This window comes from Beta vulgaris, chromosome 1 (assembly GCF_026745355.1).
Source record: "Beta vulgaris subsp. vulgaris cultivar EL10 chromosome 1, EL10.2, whole genome shotgun sequence".
Taxonomy (NCBI): domain Eukaryota; kingdom Viridiplantae; phylum Streptophyta; class Magnoliopsida; order Caryophyllales; family Amaranthaceae; genus Beta; species Beta vulgaris.
Window position 1 is genome coordinate 19,204,050 of NC_079202.1, and position 19,252 is coordinate 19,223,301.

General features: G+C 36.5%; 1 protein-coding gene across 1 annotated transcript; it reads left to right on the forward strand.

Moving 5' to 3' along the window:
- Positions 1–11,057: 11,057 nt before the first annotated feature.
- On the forward strand, positions 11,058–14,198 carry LOC104901534 (uncharacterized). Its single transcript, XM_057391310.1, has 3 exons — positions 11,058–11,142; positions 13,572–13,752; positions 13,952–14,198. The coding sequence occupies exons 1-3, from the start codon at positions 11,058–11,060 to the stop codon at positions 14,196–14,198; spliced, it is 513 nt and encodes a 170-aa protein (XP_057247293.1).
- The last annotated feature ends 5,054 nt before the right edge of the window (positions 14,199–19,252 follow it).

The following is a 19,252-nucleotide window of genomic DNA, read 5'->3' on the forward strand; positions in this document are numbered from 1 at the left end:
TGATTAACAACAACATAGTTAAAAGATCACAAAAATACATATTCCCTAAGTGTCTCCCTATTAGAGTTGATTATTCTATGTGGGGTGATTTAAGGTTGGGAACCTATTAGGGCTTCCACATACTCAAATCACTCCAAAAATTAATAAATTGATAAGAAAAAACAAAGAGAAAGTTAGTATGTGATTAAGAAAATAATTATAAAAAAAAAACCTGAACTTAATTTTACCATGCTAACTCAATGATGCACTTCCTTTGGAAAGATTTCTACTTTTTTTTTTATTAATTTCTAAGTTAGTTTCTAAATTCACTTAATTACTAACTAATTTTTTTTTTTGTGTTTTTCTTTGAAGAACTTCTTACTTACTAATTACTTTTCTACTTATAAATTTTGCTTTCTTTTTTTTTCTCTTTTGAATGAGTTTTTTTTTCAAAGAGATGAAGTATGGAGAATGAAGTGTTTTTGAAGATTGAAGTTGTTGTTTTAAGTTGTGTTGAGAAGTTGATTGAAGTGAAAATAAAGGGGTATTTATAGGAAAATTAAGTGATGAATTATGGTTTGAAGGGGGTAAAAAAAAAAATCAAAATTATCACCAAAAAATATGATTTTTACCATCCTACATCATCCTAATAACATCATCAAATCTCCCTACATCATCAAATTTATTGGAAATCTAAAGATTCTTATTCTTTTTTAGATTTGATTTTGAAATTTTCACTAAAAATCAAATTTTTAGTCAATATTATCTTCCTAAATACATCCTAAAACGTAAAAGTGCATCGAAAAAGGTGAAGGAGAAGCTAGTTGGGTGATTGCACTAGACGCTATATACCATTGTGCGTTGGGCGCACGAGCGTGCTTGCATCTGGCACACGGTCATGCACTTGGTGCACAACCTGAATTTTTCGAAAAAAATTTGATGTTTTGGCACTTATAACTTGTATTTAATTTGATTCCTGTGTTTATTCCTGTTCATGATTATTATTCCTTAACTAATGGATGAAAGGATTTGATTGGTGGTAAAGAATATATTCTTATTCTTTATCTAATGGACAAAGGAAAGTAACTTAATTGTGGGTAATGACTTAATCACCAAGAAAACTGATTTCCTCCAGTTTTGAGAGATGAGTAAATTTCCGACGCCTAAACGCGACTCTTTTTTTGTGTTTCGAAATACTAACTTAAAACAATTAATGAAAACTCGTCAAATTAGTAAAGTCGACCATGATTGTACAACAAATCATTTTATTAAAATCGGTGGTTGTAGTTATTGACTACGACTTACGGAGAAATTATATTTTTAAATCGAAATCGTATAAATGAAGCAAAATGGAAAACCATATGACAAAATATAACTCGTGCTCCAAGACAGAACGTTCAAATCAACATCACCCTTGAAGTGGGACAATTCACTACACCACCTTGAGTCGGACAAAGCTCAACATATCATCTCATACAAATTCACTATAAATGTTATAAAGAGCGTTTTTAGATTGCAGAACATCTAAGAATGTTATATGTCTCGACACCATATACTTTGATTTTCGGTTCTTCAAACCTCAATCATAGCAGGGGCTTGTATCGAAAAGTAAATATGTCTCTTCATTTTAGTACTCAGTGACTAATACTTGCGTCTTATTGGTCTAAATTGAAGAAAGAGTAAACAATAAGCCTAAAATAAAATGTCGAATCCATATTTCTAACCCATGCTCTAAGCCCACTTTTTAAAATATTTCAAAAATAGTTTTATAAGATCCCACATTCGAAAGTCTTGTTTGAAAATAGTTCTATTAAAGCCATTTTCGATTTTTTTAAATATAGTTTTAAAGGCCATTTTCCAAACCTTTTTCTAGCCCTTTTTAATTAATTAAGTTAAATTAATTTTATCAATTATCTAAATTATTTTATGATACCAGATTTCTAAGAATCTTTTGAAAATCGAAGATAGAAATTTGGCGGCCTTGACATTGATGTATACATTTACGTTAAAAAAATACATTTGGTGTACAACCAGGGTTGATCCTAGTAAAAGTAAGAGTTGTAAACAATAGCAAGAGCTTCAATATATCGTTAGCACGAATGTTGATAAAAAAAGGCAATATTTATCTAACACTAAACAGATTCAGACTTAATTATGAAGACAAATGACCATTATCATCATTGTCATCGGAAGAAGAGTATAAACCTTATGAAAGAGCAAATGAAAAATTTCCATTTGCAATCAAAATCATCATCGCCATGGTTGCTGAAGTTCCAGCATCTTTCATGGCTAGATCTCTGTCATTGTCGTCACCCTCGAAATGTAACAGTGATGTCATTTGAGACATTAATAAAGTGGTTGTATCATTCAAAGTTGTGACTATATGATTCAAAAATCAATTATATCTTTCAAAAAGTGACCATATCATTTAAAAGATAATATGTTATATCAAAACTAAAGATATATTATAAATTATAAAGAGTGATTATATCATTTATAAGATGACTTTCTTAATCAAAAGTTGATTATATTATAAATTAATAAAGCGTTTGTATCATTCAAAGAGTGATTATATCATTCAAAGATTGACTATATTATTCAAAATAATGATTGTGTCATTCAAATAGAGTAGGGAGAAAAAAGAAAGGGGAAGAAGGGAAGAAGAAATTGCTAAAAAAAAACCAAAGAAAACCTAGCAAAATTACCACGTACTCAACCCAAACTAATATACACTCACCACAACAACGCCATTGATGAACCTCGATGTAAAGCTTAGATATAACGTTATTTCTATCACACCGCCAAACTTTCTGGTTACAATGTAAGTGCAAGGCCTCTACTACGCAACTCAGATGCTACGACGAGCTAGTAATAGTGGCAGAGTGTGTTAGAAATGAGAAGAATTGATGATGAGACAAAAAGTGAAGTGAGCAAAAGAAAAAAAAAACATGAAGAAGAGAATTGAGGAGATGAAGTAGGGTTCACGATTATTGTGAACCCAATACATGCAAGAAGAACTGTATATACACTGTTGTTTGGCAGTAGGGAAGACATGATATTTCCTAAAAAACCAAAACACCACCTGATCGTTCTATCTTTCGTCTAATACGCTTCACACCATATCATCATCAACCCCATTCACCATTCTCAACGCATGATTATATATCTTTGTTCAACAAATTAAAGTCACAATACCAATTCCTTATTAAGTGAATCCATGTGATCAATACTGATCTCTTATACTACACCTAATAATCATCATTGTTCATAACCATTCCCATGCCAAAAACCAAAGTACATATTTTCTTAACAAAACCAACGAGTGCTTTCTATTCGATAAATAGTATTTCAGTGCCTATTCAACATATTTGATCTAAGGTTTGTACAAATAAACGATCCACACGGAGGTATAAATTTATGAAGTTCCTTGAGATTATTTTCATTTCTTTTTTTTTATTATTTTATTGAAGTTACTAACTTTCTTTTTATGAGGTTGATATTTGAAAAATTCCTTCGATTGTATATATTTATGCATAGTAACTAACTTTCTTCGGATTCTCCTCAAGAAAAAAAATCTTGTGCATATGTCTTTCTTTATATAACTAAACTATTCAGGTGCTAAGTATTGACACAACTAGTTATTCAGGTGCTAAGTATTTAGCTCCGATTAGCAAAGGACCCGAGAAACTTTCTAGTTACGAATCGGGTATAGAACCTATGGGGGATGCTTGGTTACAATTTCAAATCCGTTATTATATGTTTGCTTAGTGATATTGATCCACAAGAAGCTCAGCAAACTCTTGAAATAGCAGAAGCTAACTTGAAGAAAGCGGAAGGAAAGAGACAAGTAATTGAAGCAAATCTAGCTCTTAGACGAGCTAGGACACGGGTAGAGGCTAGCAATACTTTTCGTCGCGTGTCACATAATGTGCTCGTTGTAACACACATCAAAAATAAACCTAAACTAACCAATAATAGGTAAGCAAAATTTGGCTCAACATTTTGAAAAGATTCAAGTTAGAGATGAAAAATTGGCTCAATAGCTTTCCAATGCTTGATCAAAAGATCAATTTCAATGAAAAATGAGTGAGATATGGACTTTTGAAAATGAGCTAACACAACTGACGCGCGGGCGGCCACAAAGAAAACGCGTTGCTGTTTATTGGATGAACATATCATTCTTTTGAATTGAATCTTTTAAAAAAATTACAAGAACATTTAAGTTGAGTCCCTTCATTCAAAATAAAAAAAAACTTTTCCCAATTCGACTTCATGTTCGTTTGTATGTGAGTAAACCCACGCAGAAGTTTTGTTCTTATCGGACTACATATTGATCCATGCACTCGATCCTCTTCATACGACATGTGTATCTTTTGATTAGAGGTGTTAATATTTAAATACTTCTTCCATTTTTAATACTTACAACTTTTATCATTTGAGAAAGTTATCTCTTACCTATAATATCTATATTTGTGGCAATATATTCTCTCTATATAGTTCTCTTGACCTATAGTGGTTCTTTTGATTTTCTCTATCGATCTTCTATCTTCTATACACATTTCAGCATTGCGAGTATTAGAAAATGAAGTAGAACAAGTTCATTTAAGAGTCTCTCTAGTATACGCTATAGGGTTTGAGTTGAGTGTCCTCGTTTCTCGAGCATTCAGCCGTGATCTTGGGGCTTGTGATCAGTCGTAATGGTTGATTACATAATCGCAAAATGTTCGAATCTTAAAATAACTAATGATGAAGAAATAATTGTTGCTTTTGACGATGTAGGGAATGATGATGCGTAATGATGGACTATCATATTTGATTATGGGTAGGGTTTTATCGAAGTGACCGTATAATTTTGAATCCCTAACACGTACGATGAACCAAATTTGTGCAACTTCAAAGAACGCTTTGTTCCGTGCCATTGAACATGAATTATTTATAGTACAGTTTGCTTTGCTGCATGATAGGGCAAACGTTTTCGATGGTAGACCATGGACTTTTGACCAAAATCTTGTGTTGTTGAGTGAAATCAAAGGGGATGTTCAACCATCGGAGATCTCATTGAATGACAACCCTTTTCGAAGCAGGATATATAACATTGTACTATAGGAAGGACAATTATATTCGATCCCTTGCTGTTATTATTGGAGAGGTATTGGAGGTTGATTCTGATGGAGTGGGTGAGAATATGTCTGCAAGGGTGAAAGTAATGATGAACGTGTGCAAACCCCTGCGGCGTATACAACGATTTAGTAATAAGGAGAGAAAGGTTTCCATGGTGGAAATCAAATATGAGAGACTCCCAACTTTTTGTTATGCTTATGGCTCTCTTGGTCACATTGAACGTGATTGCGAAAGAGTGCTAGGAGAAAAGAATAGAGGAGAAATAATGAGGATCACTGTCGATATCACTATAGATGGTACTCACTTGTATGAGAAGTACAAAGTCACATTATTGATTGCTATGGGCACATATACTAATTTCCAGCTATTCCAACTTGCTTTTGATGTTGTGGAGGAGGAAAGCACAGACTCATAGTCTTGGTTTTTAGCTTGCATTAGACGTTCTATCACGGATAGGAAGGGTTTGTGTGTGATCACTGATTGTCATAGGGGTATCATTGCAGCTATGAATGAGCCCCAAAGTCGATGGGAAGAGCCATATGCCCATAATCGATTTTGTGTGTGACATCTTGCTTCCAACGTGAATACGAAGTACAAGAATGTTGACATCAAGAATCTATTCGGAAGAGCTGCATATGCTAGGCAAAAGAGGAAGTTTTTGTACTACATGGACCGAATTGGCTCCATTAATATCGAGGCGGATAAATATGTGGATGTAGTTGATAGGCCCAGCAAATATAGTTGTAGCATTTGTAGGGTTCCGGGACATAACAAGCAAAGATGCCCTAATAAGAGCGGTGAGGGAACATATGGGTAAATCTGTTTTCATTACAAACATAAATTTTTATTATCATATTCACTAAAACATAATGTATTTTTATTATCATAATCACTTTTTTTCCATTATATTACTAAATTATGTTAAATTTTTTGTTCATAGATCTGATGGTGCAATCTATATTTCCCGGCCCACTGATCGCAGCGTTCTCACCCTCCAGGACAAGTATCAGAGTGAGGATGCCTGGAGGGGAGTGGCGAACACGGTATCATCGTGTTGATTGCATCATCATAGTCTCACTTATGAGTGGGAGGTTCACGTTAGGGTTCTTTAGTATGTTGAGCGTGCTAGTTTTCTCGGCATCCACCATTTGGCGGGGGAGGTTTCCAGATCGATCGACCAATTCTGATGACATTAGTGGAGAGATTGAGATAGGAGACACATACCTTTCATTTGACTGTCGGGGAGGCGACAAATACTATAGAGGATGTCCTTGTTATCCTTGGACTTAGAGTGCACGAGCCACCTATTATAGGTTCAGGCGAGGGTAATTGGGTTGCACTGGTGTAGAGTTGTTAGGGATTTGACTCACCACTCCGGAGAATGAGCTTAAAGTTCTAGGGTTCGTCTTTAAGGTTGACATGGCTTCTGCTTAATGTCTTGATGGAGTCCATTCTTTTTGCTGACAAGAGTGGAGATACAGTCGAGTTAATTTATCTCCCACTCTTGGCTGATCTGGACGTAGCAGGGACATATAGGTGGGGTAGTGGGACCCTTGCATGCTTGTATCGACAGTTATGTCGGGCATCAAAGAGGGGTGCGAGGGAGTTAGGTGGACATATGATGTTGTTACAACTTTGGGCATGGGAGCACATACACGTCGGCAGGCCTATGATTCCGAGGGTGCGGGACCCACCTCCACAGTTTGCTTACATCGTTCCTATTTTAGGGTCCCATCATGTCCGGGGGTTGACCCCTTAGCTATCAGGTAATACGTGTTGTCTCACCTTTGTTAACGTTATTTATTTCGGTTTTTTCACCATATACCCCTAACAAATGTTTTTTTGCACCATATACCCTTTCGACTTTTGGAATTCACCATATACACCTCACTTTTGGAAAAATACATCCATTAATCCTTAATGACTAACGACGTTAAACTCCGTTAGTCATTAACCCCTAATCACCCTCTAATCATACTTAACTAACCTAAATCTAACCCTAATCCTAATACCCTAACCCTAACCCCATCCCCACCCCCACCCCCACCCCACCCCCACCCCCACCTATATAGTCCCCTCCCACCACCCCCGAAGCCCCCCCATCCGCCACCTGCAGCGCCACAACCCCCTCCCCTTTTTGCCGCCCGCAGCATCGCAACCCCCTCCACCTTCCGACACCCCGCAGCACCACAAAAGTTTCCCTCACCTCCCTCGCAAACTCGCACAACCCCCACTCCCTCTGCAAAAATTCCGTAACCCCCTCCCCCTGCATAATCGTGCAACCCCCTCCCCATGTCAAGTTGTCTTCTGTCAATAGGTGGCTGCGGGCTGAAATTTGGCTTTCATCGGAGTGTGCAAGGATGTTGCGACGTTTTTCAGGGAGGTGCAAGGATGGTGCAAAGTTTTAGGGGTGCTACGAGGGTGGTGCGAAGGGTTTTTGGGGTGGTGCAAGGGTGGTTCAACGTTTTTAGGGTGGTACAGGATAGTGCGAGGATTTTTAGGGGGTGGGGGTGGTGGGTGGGCTTCGAAAAACAGAGGGGTGGGGTGCAAAAATCCGGTGGGGTAGGGTTCACAGTGCGAAAATCCGGTGGGGTGGGGGTCACAGGTGCCAAAATCCGGTGGGGCGGGGGTGGTGGGTTGGCGAGGTTGTGGCTGGGGTGGTGGGGGTGGTGGTCTGGTGGGGCTGGGGTGTTGGGGGTGGTGGGCTAGGGGTGGGTAGTGAGCTGGTGGGTGGGGTGGTGGGACTTTAGGGTTAGTTAGGTTTTTAGGGTTTGTTATTATTATTAGGGTTATTTAGGGTTTAGGTTTTAGGGTAGTAAATTAGGATTAGGAGAGGATTAGGGCCTAATGACTAACGGAAGTCTAACACCGTTAGTCAGAAGGGTAAGTTGATGTATTATTTTTCGAAAAGTGAGGGGTATATGATGAATTTGGAAACTTTAAAGGGGATACGGTGCAAAAAAAAATTGTCAGGGCTATATGGTGAAAAAACCGTATTTATTTTCATTTTTTAGAAGGTTAATAGTGTATATTTCTTTTCAGTTGGATTCGGGTACACCTCATCAGGTCCCACTTAGTAGGTGGACTTTTTTCATTACAGGGATGCACTTGACTATCAGACGGATGAGTAGGTAGATATAGTCTATTATCTCATAACTTATATTAATTAATAGAACTCTCTCATATGCCTAATATTTGAACTTTCTTTCTTTGTAGATGACTTGACAGTTGTATACTGAGGTGAAACTGGAGTTGTTACATGTTAGATTTCGAGCTGATCAACATGTATGTCGCACATTGGCTCCACTTATTTGTTTCGACATTGTGCAATTTCACTTTCCAGTTCGAGTTATGCGCCAGTTTGGATTCGAGCAACCGATTTCAGCACCTTGTGATACGAGCACAACCCTTCATGGATAGATCGGAGGCGAAGAACAAGAATTATCCGCTCAGACATCGACCTTACATAGCGTAATGGGGTGAGCGTTAGAGACGTGTTGTTCAGGGTACTCCATTCAATGGTCATTCTCATTACTTCGAGGAGTATATGATATGGTATCGTCGCATCACGAGGTTGCGCATGATGGATCCATTGAGGCGGCCTCCTCCTACACATTATCGGCCTGTTTAATAGCCTGAATTTTTAAGTAGGTTCAAATATTTTCTTAGCTATATTAAGTCTTCATCAGGCTTTGGTCCTTTAAATAGTTAGAATTCTCTCCAACATCATTACTAGGACTAAAGAGGATAAGCAATATCATTCTTAGTGGTTAAGAAAGTAAGTGGATAAGAACTAACATTCTTAGTGGTTAAGAAAGCTTGTGGATAAGCACTATCATTCTTAATGGTTAAGAAGGGTCAAAGAGGATAAGCACTATCATTATTAGTGGTTAAGAAAGTTGTGAGAACCAATAGATAAGTAAGAAACCCCTTGAGAGCCTATTCCTTAAGATTATGAAAATCGCATAGAGATCATTTTATCACATAGCAATGAACCTCCAGTTGAAAGGCTTTTTGAGATAGAATACTTGCTCAAAATCTATTCAAATTGGATAAAACCAAAGTTTGGGATGTCTTAAGGATAAAATGGTCATGCACCATCAAAAATTTACGTGGCTAAATAAGGTAAACTGCCTACATATTATTAACGGGCCAGCTGAAACTACAGCTTAGACCTATGCTCAAAGAAAGCTGCTTAGCAACTACTTAAGTGTCGATCTCTCAAAACCCTTGTTATGCATGTAATCCAACACCTAAGGATAAAACCTCAAATAAGAACCTCCCAGAAATACCCAGAAACCGACCTTGCCCAGAACCCATTTCCCTCCTCTCTGGGTACCTCCAAAACAGACTATAAAAGCCTGTTTTGGGTTTTCGTCTCTTTTCTCTTATTTCTTCCTCTTGGACACCCACTTTTATTTACATATAACTCTTCTGGACATCCATACCAAGTAGTTAAAGCTTTGTTTTCAATCTTTATACCTTAAATTCATATAGAAAACCTTGCTGAAAGATCACATAAGTTGTTGTAAGTTCAACAGATTACATCTCTTGCATTTAAGCTTAGTTTTTCATTTCTAATAGCTTGTTTAAACTAATCTTTAGCATTTTTACATATTCAGGGGAAGCTGCAGGAGTAGATAATCAATTGGATTAAGAAGTCTCATTGAGTTAAGCATGCATCTTTAGTGAAGGTACACACTTGGTTTATTTTCAACCTAGAGATTTCCCTACCTATAGTTAGGTGATTGTTTCTTTCTTGTGTAAAACATGTTTATGAAATGAATTTACTTATGATGTGTATTTTATTATGTGTACATTGAGTATATAACATGGATATAACATGCTAAGGTTCATTGGAGATGTTTCATTTGACCTAAACAACACTTATACTCTAAGTCATTACGATTATGCTTCTAAATGGAATGTGTTTATTACATGGACTTGTGTAGTAATGGATAATTAGTAATCTCTCGATAAAATGTATGTCTAATTATTATTTAAGTCTATAAGCCATAATTGGTTAAGTTCAATTAAAGTTATTACGTTAAAACTAATTTCAAGTATGAAAACCCTAAATCTTCACAACTATCAAAGTAAGGGTAATTGAAAGGAATTGATAAGGGTTATGAGTATTCAGGATGAATTGATAATAATTTTGAGTATTGAGGATTAGAGTATGAATCACTAAATATCTTAAATTATAGATATGAAAGTGAGGCGTGAACATGCACCCGAGTTAGGGCCGGTAGAGTCCCTAACTGTTGCCTTCCAGGAAGGACAAATTCCTGGCGTTATAGGACATGTCTGGTTAAGTATTGCAAGCAGAATAGTAAAAGGTGGGGTGACGACCCTCAATAGTTTGGAGACAGCTGATACTGCATGGTACCCCTCTCCATTTTGTGAAACTATAGTAACTGAATTGAATGTGATTATTTGTTATCATAACTATGTATTAGTTTTCAAAACACACCTAAACTTGTATTTTCTATTATACAGTGTGTACTCAGCTTTGCAGATAGTGTTTTCATTTATGTGACCTGTCACTTACTGGGTGGCAGAGTCAAACTTTGTTGCAGGATTGTGTTGGGAGCCAGAATCAAGTTGAGAGCAAAGTTATGATTTGAATTGTGTATTATGGGATAAAGTCTGAGATTTAAGTTTGTATATAGAAGAGTTTATTTAGAATTACTTACAACATAGATTATTCTTCTGCCGTGGAATTTGAGATTAAATGACTTTTTTAATTGAAGTCTTATATAAAGGATTTTGTTTTGCGGGTCCATAACCCACAGGTCTAGGAGACTAGGATCGTTTTATAGGTTATGTTTCCGTTGCGAGTAAATATTTACTTCGAGGTTTATTAAGCGTTGATTGTGATTAGTGAATCTTAAGTATGTTTAGCTAGCAGCTCGGGAATCGGGCTATTACAGCCTGTGTCTATAGATATACTTTCTATGCAAGCATATGCTTTATCTGATGTTGCTCATAGGTGCAGTACTGTATTGGAGGCTGCTGAGTCATTGTCACCAAATATGGGGAGTGAGTTATATGCGTAGACATTGCAGACCGTGAAGGGGCTGTGTATTGACGTTGTTAGCCGAGTTGGGCATGGTCACATCTTACAGGGCGTGTCAACTTCTGCTGCCCATACATCGACTCTACATCTTCTACGCCCACTGCCCATAATTTACCACGACACCTTTGTTATCGTCTCGATTCTGTCAGAGGACCTACCGACAACCTTCGGCCACCACTCCATCTTCTCTTGATGCATTGTGGAGTGTGATGAGTACACACCTAATTCATCTAGACCTACGCAAAAGAAGAAGAGAGGGGCTTAACACTTTCATTTATTGTTTGTATAGTTAGTTAGTTACCACTATGTCACATTTTAAACTATGTTTGTGATTGATCTATTATTAGATGTCATTTTCTTAATCTTGATTCATCATTAAGAAATTCTTGGATAAATTTTGGATTTGGATGAATTTGGTGTTTGGTTATTGATGTGTGGATGAACTTGGTATTGTTGGATGAAATTGGAGATTAGGTGATTTGGTGCTGAAATTGCAGGCTTGAGAGTTGATTTTGTGATGTTTCTAGCATTTCAGCCAATTATGGGAAAGCAAAATTGATCGGGATTTCTGTGCATATATATAAACCACTACTCCAAATAGCGGTTTACAAGTGCCTAACTCTGCAGTTGCTGGCCACATAGAACCTCTACTCCAAGTGGCGACTTAGGTTGTAAACCACTACTCTGAGTGGCAGTTTAGGCTTATAAACCGCTACCCAGAATAATGGTTTAGTGTACTTAACCACTACTTTGAGTAGCTATTAACCTCAAAGTGAACCGCTACTCTGAGTAGTTGTTTATTTTGGCTAACATAAAAAAATAATAATTTTTTCGCTTATTGTCCTACGTGTATGGTACCCATGGGATTAATTTGAAATTTGGCACATGTGAGGAATTAATACTTTTTTAAATATTATTCATGAAAAAGTTCCAAATAATCCTATGTATTAATGAGAATATTTGGTTAAAGTTTCACCCCCTATATTATGGAACGAAGGAGTATTAAAGTAGATTAGTACTCCCTCCGTTTTCTTTTGTTGTTCCTATTTGGAATTTGGGAAGAAACCACTGCAACTCAAAAAATGGACAAGATTCCACTATTTTTAAATAAAATTAAATTAATAAAAAATAAAGATTTTTGCCATTTTGAGTTAATCTATGTTAGACAACCAATGATATGTTATGAAATATAATATGGATGCCCACTATAACTCCGTTAATATATCCGGGATATTTTAGGGTTTTGTTCTCCAAGCAAAACCCTAACTATTGTATTGTATATATATATATATATATATATACTCCCTGATCATCTAATCAGATAGAGGTTCTATTCTCTATATTTCTCTTCTCTCCTCTTTATTTCACAACACGTTATCAGCACAACCACTCCAACTTCCGATCCACTCTCTCTCTTCCACGTCGTCAATTTCGCCTCCGCAGCAATCTCAGGGTCTCCGCTTCCATGTCGTCGCCTCCCGAGGTTCGAACTTCCGCCGCTTATCTCGTCTCCTCCATTTTCTCTAAGGTTCGAATTATCTTCTCTATTTAACGCGATTCTTTGTTTTTGGAAGTATGAATTTCTCAATTTTTATGCGTTTGCATCGTCGAATTCATTTGGCTGAGTTCTATTTTGATTATTAACGAAGCTATTTGAAATATTGTTTTAAGTTTGTCGACGAATTGGTACTCGATGAACTCTTTTGATTGCAGTAATGTTACTTGGAAAAGCGATTTCATGCTGAATAATTTGAGTTTTTGTTTGAATGGTGAGAGATGAACAAAGTACAATCATGGAAGATGAGATGAGAAACAGAGAAAATGATGTTGAAAACTTGCAATTAAGCGGAATTTTATTTAACTGAGTGTTATAATGTGGCTGCGCCGCTGTCATACGAGCTAGACCCTATTCAAATGCATGCATTGAGTGGGTACTGGTAAGTGGAAACAAAATGACAAAACACAAGTTTTTATTTTTTTTGTATTAGGGAAAAAGGGGGAAAATATTAAAATTGTTGTGAGCAGACTATTTATTTTTCTTGTTTGTTATTAAATTACAACTTGGTGGTATTATATTAGACTTGATTCTGCATATGAAAGCCTCGTCAGTTTGGTTACTATTGGTTTTTTTTTGTTTAGTTCCTGCGTCTAAAACATGTATCATATTATACTGGATGTATAGCAATACTATAGGAACATTATTTATTTGAATTATATTCTTACATTCCCTACTATATGAATTACTTAAACTACAATATTGAATTACAATTTGATATGAAGTCCTAATTTCGCAATATTCACTTGTATATAGTGAAGTATGTCGAACCTTACAAAACTTGAATTTGCGGCCCTTGATGTTACTGGAAAGAACTATTTGTGTCTTGGGTGTTAGATGCTGAAATTCACTTAGATGCAAAAGACCTTGGTGATACAATCAAAGAAGAAAATAAAGCAACAAGTCAAAACAAAGCAAAGGCTATGATATTTCTTCGCCACCACCTCCATGAGGGTCTTAAGATTGAGTACTTGACTGTGAAAGATCCACAAGTCCTTTGGAGTAATCTAAAGGAAAGGTATGACCACCAGAAAACTATAATAGCTTGTTATGACTGGTTACATTTAAGACTACAAGACTTTAAGTATGTAAGTGAATATAACTCAGCTATGTTCAGAATTACTTCACAGTTGAAATTATGTGGAGAGAAAATCACTGATGTAGAAAGGCTAGAGAATACATACACTACCTTTCATGCGAATAATGTTGTCCTGCAGACACAATACCGTGAAAAGGATTTTAAGAAATATTCTGAACTTATATCTTGTCTCCTCTGTGGAGCAAAATAACGAGTTATTGATGAAAAATCATGAATCACGTCCAACTGGTTCTGCTCCATTCCCTGAAGCGAATGCGACATCCCATAATGGGAAAGAAAAATATCATGCCAACAATAGTGGTCGAGGACGTGGACGTGGATATGGACATGGTCGAGGTCGTGGACGTGGATACAGATATGGTTGAGGTCGAGGCTGAGGTTGTTCTTTCAAGAATTCATATTCCCACCAGAAGAGGGATAATAAAGATGATAACAAATAAGAGAAAGATAAAAATGAGAACGTGACCAATGTATGTTACAGATGTGGAGGAAAAGGTCATTGGTCTCGTACGTGTCGTACACCAAAACACTTGGTTGACCTCTATCAACAATCATTGAAGCAAAAGGGAAAGAAAGTAAAAACAAATCTTGTGTACGAAGATGGCAAAGGTGACTTTGATTGTGGCAATACAACTCACCTAGAAGTTGCTGATTTCTTCACCACCCCTGAAGGGAATAACCAATCCTTAGTTTCGATTATGGTCATTTAAAGAATAAAACTTTGTTTTCGATTATTAAGTTATTACTATGGATTTTTTTTTTTGGATTATGTTATTTTATTTTTTAGTATTATGATTTTATGTGACATTGTTAAATTCTGGGTATTTAGTTATTCTTATATATATTGTTATTTCATTTATTTGAAGAATATGAATACCCCTCAAGTTCAGTTAGCAATGAATGGTGAAGATTTATGCCTAGCAGACAGTGCAACTACTCATACCATACTAAAAAGCAAGAGATATTTTCTTATTTGACAATGAAAGAAACTAGTGTGAGTACTATATCAAGTAGTACAAAGAAAATTGAACGCTCGGAAGAGCAAATATATTATTGCCTATGGGAACGAAATTTGAAATCATTGATGCATTATACTCTCCCAAATCTCAAAGAAATTTATTGAGCTTTAAAGATATTCGCCATAATGGATATCATATTGAGACAATAAGTGAAGGAAATGTTGAATACCTTCATATCACGAGTATTACCCAAGGCACTAAGAATATTTTGGAGAAATTCTGCATTTTCCACTGGTTGTACTACACTAAAATCAATACAATTGAAACATATGCCATAGTAAACAGGAAGTTTGCAGATAATTTCACTATTTGGCATGACCGGTTGGGCCACCCTGGTTCAATAATGATGCGAAAATAATTGAAAATTCATGTGGACATTCATTGAAGAACCAGAAATTTTCCTAATGATTTCTCATGTGCTGCTTGCTCACAAGGCAAGTTGATAATACGACCTTCACCAACCAAAATAGATTTTGAATCTATCAATTTTTTGGAACTATACAAGGAGATATTTGTGGGCCAATTCATCCACCATGTGGAACATTTAGATATTTTATGGTTTTAATTGACGTATCGAGTAGATGGTCGCATGTATCCTTGTTATTAACTCGCAACCTGGCGTTGCGAGACTACTTGCTCAGTTGATTAGATTACGAGCACATTTTCCAGATTTCCCTATGAAGGCAATCCGCCTTGATAATGCTGGTGAATTCACTTCTCAAGCCTTTGATGATTATTGCATGTCTTTGGGATAAGTGTTGAACATCCTGTAGCACATGTTCACATAAAATGGTCTAGCTGAATCATTAATAAAGCGTCTCCAGTTGATTGCTAGACCACTACTTATGAAGTCCAAACTCCCAATCTCTGCTTGGGGACATGCTATATTACATGCAGCAGCATTAATTCGCATCAGGCCAACGAGTAATCAAAAGTTCTCCCCATCACAATTGGTTTTTGGTCAGGAACCAAATATTTCCCATCTAAAAGTTTTTGGATGTGCTGTATATGTTCCAATTGCTCCACCACATCTCTCTAAGATGGGTCCTCAAAGGAGGTTAGGAATATATGTTGGATATGAATCTCCATCAATTAATTTAGAGCCATCCACAGGGAATCTATTTAAGGCTCGATTTGCAGACTGTCACTTTAATGAGTCAGTTTTTCCAACATTAGGGGGAGAGAATAAACAGCTGGAGAAGGAAATCATTTGGAAAATTATCATTATCTCATCTTGATCCTCGTAATAAACAATGTGAATTAGAAGTCCAAAAGATAATTCATTTACAAAGCTTAGCAAATCGATTGCCAGACGCATTTACTGACCCAAATAGAGTAACCAAGTCGCATATACCAGCTGTGAATGCTCCAATAAAATTGATGTCCCAAAGAAAAACATCAAACTCTAGTGAGTCTACAGCACGCCTGAAGGTGGTAGACCTATTGGTTCCAAAGATAAGAATCCTCAAAAGAAAAGGAGCAGGAATTGATAATGGCCAGACCGAGGAAACAAAGAATTTGAAGGATCTCCAGGAGAGACTTTAGACATGGCAAAGGAAGAAATTCAGGTACCTGACAATGAAGAGATCTCAACTGATTATGTCATGTCTGGAATAAAATGGAACCGAAATCAAATCGACGTCGATGAAATTTTTGCATGCAATGTAGCAGTTGATGTTATGGAAGAAAATGAGGATCATGAACCAAAGTCTATTGAAGAGTGTGCACAAAGATGATTGGCCAAAATGGAAGGAAGCAATTGAGGCAGAATTAAAATCTCTTGCAAAGAGAGAAGTATTTGGACCAGTAGTTCGTACACCTAAAGGTGTAAAACCAGTGGGACATAAATGGGTCTTTGTGCGAAAGAAGAATGAAGATGGTGAAATTGTGAGATACAAAGCACGTTTAGTTGCACAAGGATTCTCACAAAGACCGGATTGATTATGAAGAAACATACTCCCCTGTGGTGGATGCAACTACTTTCAGATTTCTTATCAGTCTGGCAATAAGAGAAGGACTTGATTTACGTTTAATGGATGTAGTCACAGCCTACTTATATGGGCCACTGGACAATGACATTTATATGAAAGTCCCAGAAGGATTTAAACTGCCAGAAGCAGCAAATTCTAATTCTCGAGAACATTACTGCATAAAATTAAACAAATCTCTTTATGGATTGAAGCAATCAGGGCGTATGTGGTATAATCGCCTCAGTGAGTACTTTTAAGTGAAGGCTATAAGAATGACCCTATCAGTCCATGCATTTTTATAAAGAGTTTGGGCAGGATTTGTAATAATTGCAGTGTATGTTGATGATTTAAATATTATTGGACCCCTAAAGAGATTTCACACACAGTGGAATATTTGAAGAAAGAATTTGAGATGAAAGATCTTGGAAAGACAAAATTTTGCTTGGGGCTACAAATTGAGCATCTAAAGAATGGAATCCTTGTGCATCAAACAACATATACGAAAAAGGTGTTAAAAAGGTTTTATTTGGATCAAGCACATCCATTGAGTAGCCGAATGGTTGTAAGATCACTTGATGTTGATAAAGACCCATTCCGTCCTCGAGAAATAAATGAAGGAATCCTTGGTCCTGAAGTACCATACTTAAGTGCAATATGGGCATTGATGTATCTTGCTACCATACGAGACCTGACATATCATTTCTGTGAACTTGCTAGCAAGGTTTAGCTCATGTCCAACTCGAAGGCATTGGAATGGAATAAAACATGTACTTGTTACCTCCAAGGAACGAAAGATATGGTTTATTCTTTTCTAACCAACCCAAAGAAGACTTAATTGGTTTTGCAGATGCAGGGTATTTGTCTGATCCCATAATGCTCGATACAAACGGATATGTGTTCACAAGTGTGGTACTGCCATTTCTTGGCGTTCCATGAAGCAAACCATTGCAGCCACTTCTTCCAACCATACAGAGATTTTAGCTGTCCACGAAGCTAGTCATGAATATGTATGGTTAAGGTCCGTAATTCAACATATACGAGAAGATTGTGGCATATCTATAGGGAAAGAAGCTCCAACAGTTATGTATGAGGATAATGCAGCATGCATTGCACAGCTCAAGGAAGGATACATCAAGGTGATAGAACAAACACATTTTACCAAAATTCTTCTTCACCCATGAACTGCAGAAGAATGATGTGATGTACAGGTTCTACAAATTCGTTCAAGTGAAAATTTGGCAGACCTATTTACCAAGGCACTTTCAACTGCTACTTTCAAGAAATGAGTTTACCATATTGGATTGCGTCGTCTCAAAGATCTCAAGTTATGTAATTATGAGGGGGAGTAGATGCGCGTTGCACTCTTTTTCCCTTAACCATGGTTTTTCCTAGGGGTGAAAGTTTGGTGTGCGGTTTGGATTAGGGCCTAATCCAATCCGATCCAAATAAAATTTGGATTTCAATTTTTCAATCCGAATCCAAACCAATTAGGGTTTGAATCCGATCCAATCCAATCCGAAATTTTGATACTCTAGATTGGATCCGATCCGAAAATTCGATTTTTTTTTAACTCTAGTTTTTCAATGAAATAAATTAAGCACAACAACAGCCTAGTAGATTTAGGAAATGAGGAATTAAATGCAGTTAGTGTTTTAGGGGAAGAATTGAAGTGCTATGTGTATTGGGCTATGGAGTAGGTTTTTTTATAATAAAAAATCAGTTAAGCACTTAAACCCAATCCAAATACATAATACAAGGCATATTACTATTCGGTTATATTGGATTTTTGGATCCAATTACCCTCAATCCAATCCGATCCGAAAATCCAATTTTTCAAAAAATCTTAATCCGAATCCAATCCGAACACAGTTCGAATCCGATCCGAATTACTAATTCGGACTGGATTGGATTGGATTTTGGATTTTATCCGAATAACTTTCACCCCTAGTTTTTCCCACTGGGCTTTTCTGGTAAGGTTTTTAATGAGGCAGCATCTTACGCGCATTAGGAAATATTCTATTTTAAGAGAGAACTTTTATTTTGTATAATAATGGACATCCAAGGGGCAGTGTTATGAAATATAATATGGATGTCCATTATAACCTCGTTAATATATCCGGATGTTCTAGGGTTTTGTTCTCCAAGCAAAACCCTAACTATTGTATTATATATATATATGCTCCTTGATCATCTAATTAGATAGAGGTTCTATTCTCTATATTTCTCTTCTCTTCTCTCCTCTTTATTTCACAACATGATACAACAAGTTTGAGTGATAAAAGAGTAAAGTAACTACAACTAGTGTAAACACATTTATTGCTCTTTGAGTCACTCTATCTATGTTAGATAACCAGTTAGGCAAAAATTTGAGGGGTTGAATGGTAAAAATTGACCACTAAATAGTGTGAACACATTTATTGCGATATAAAA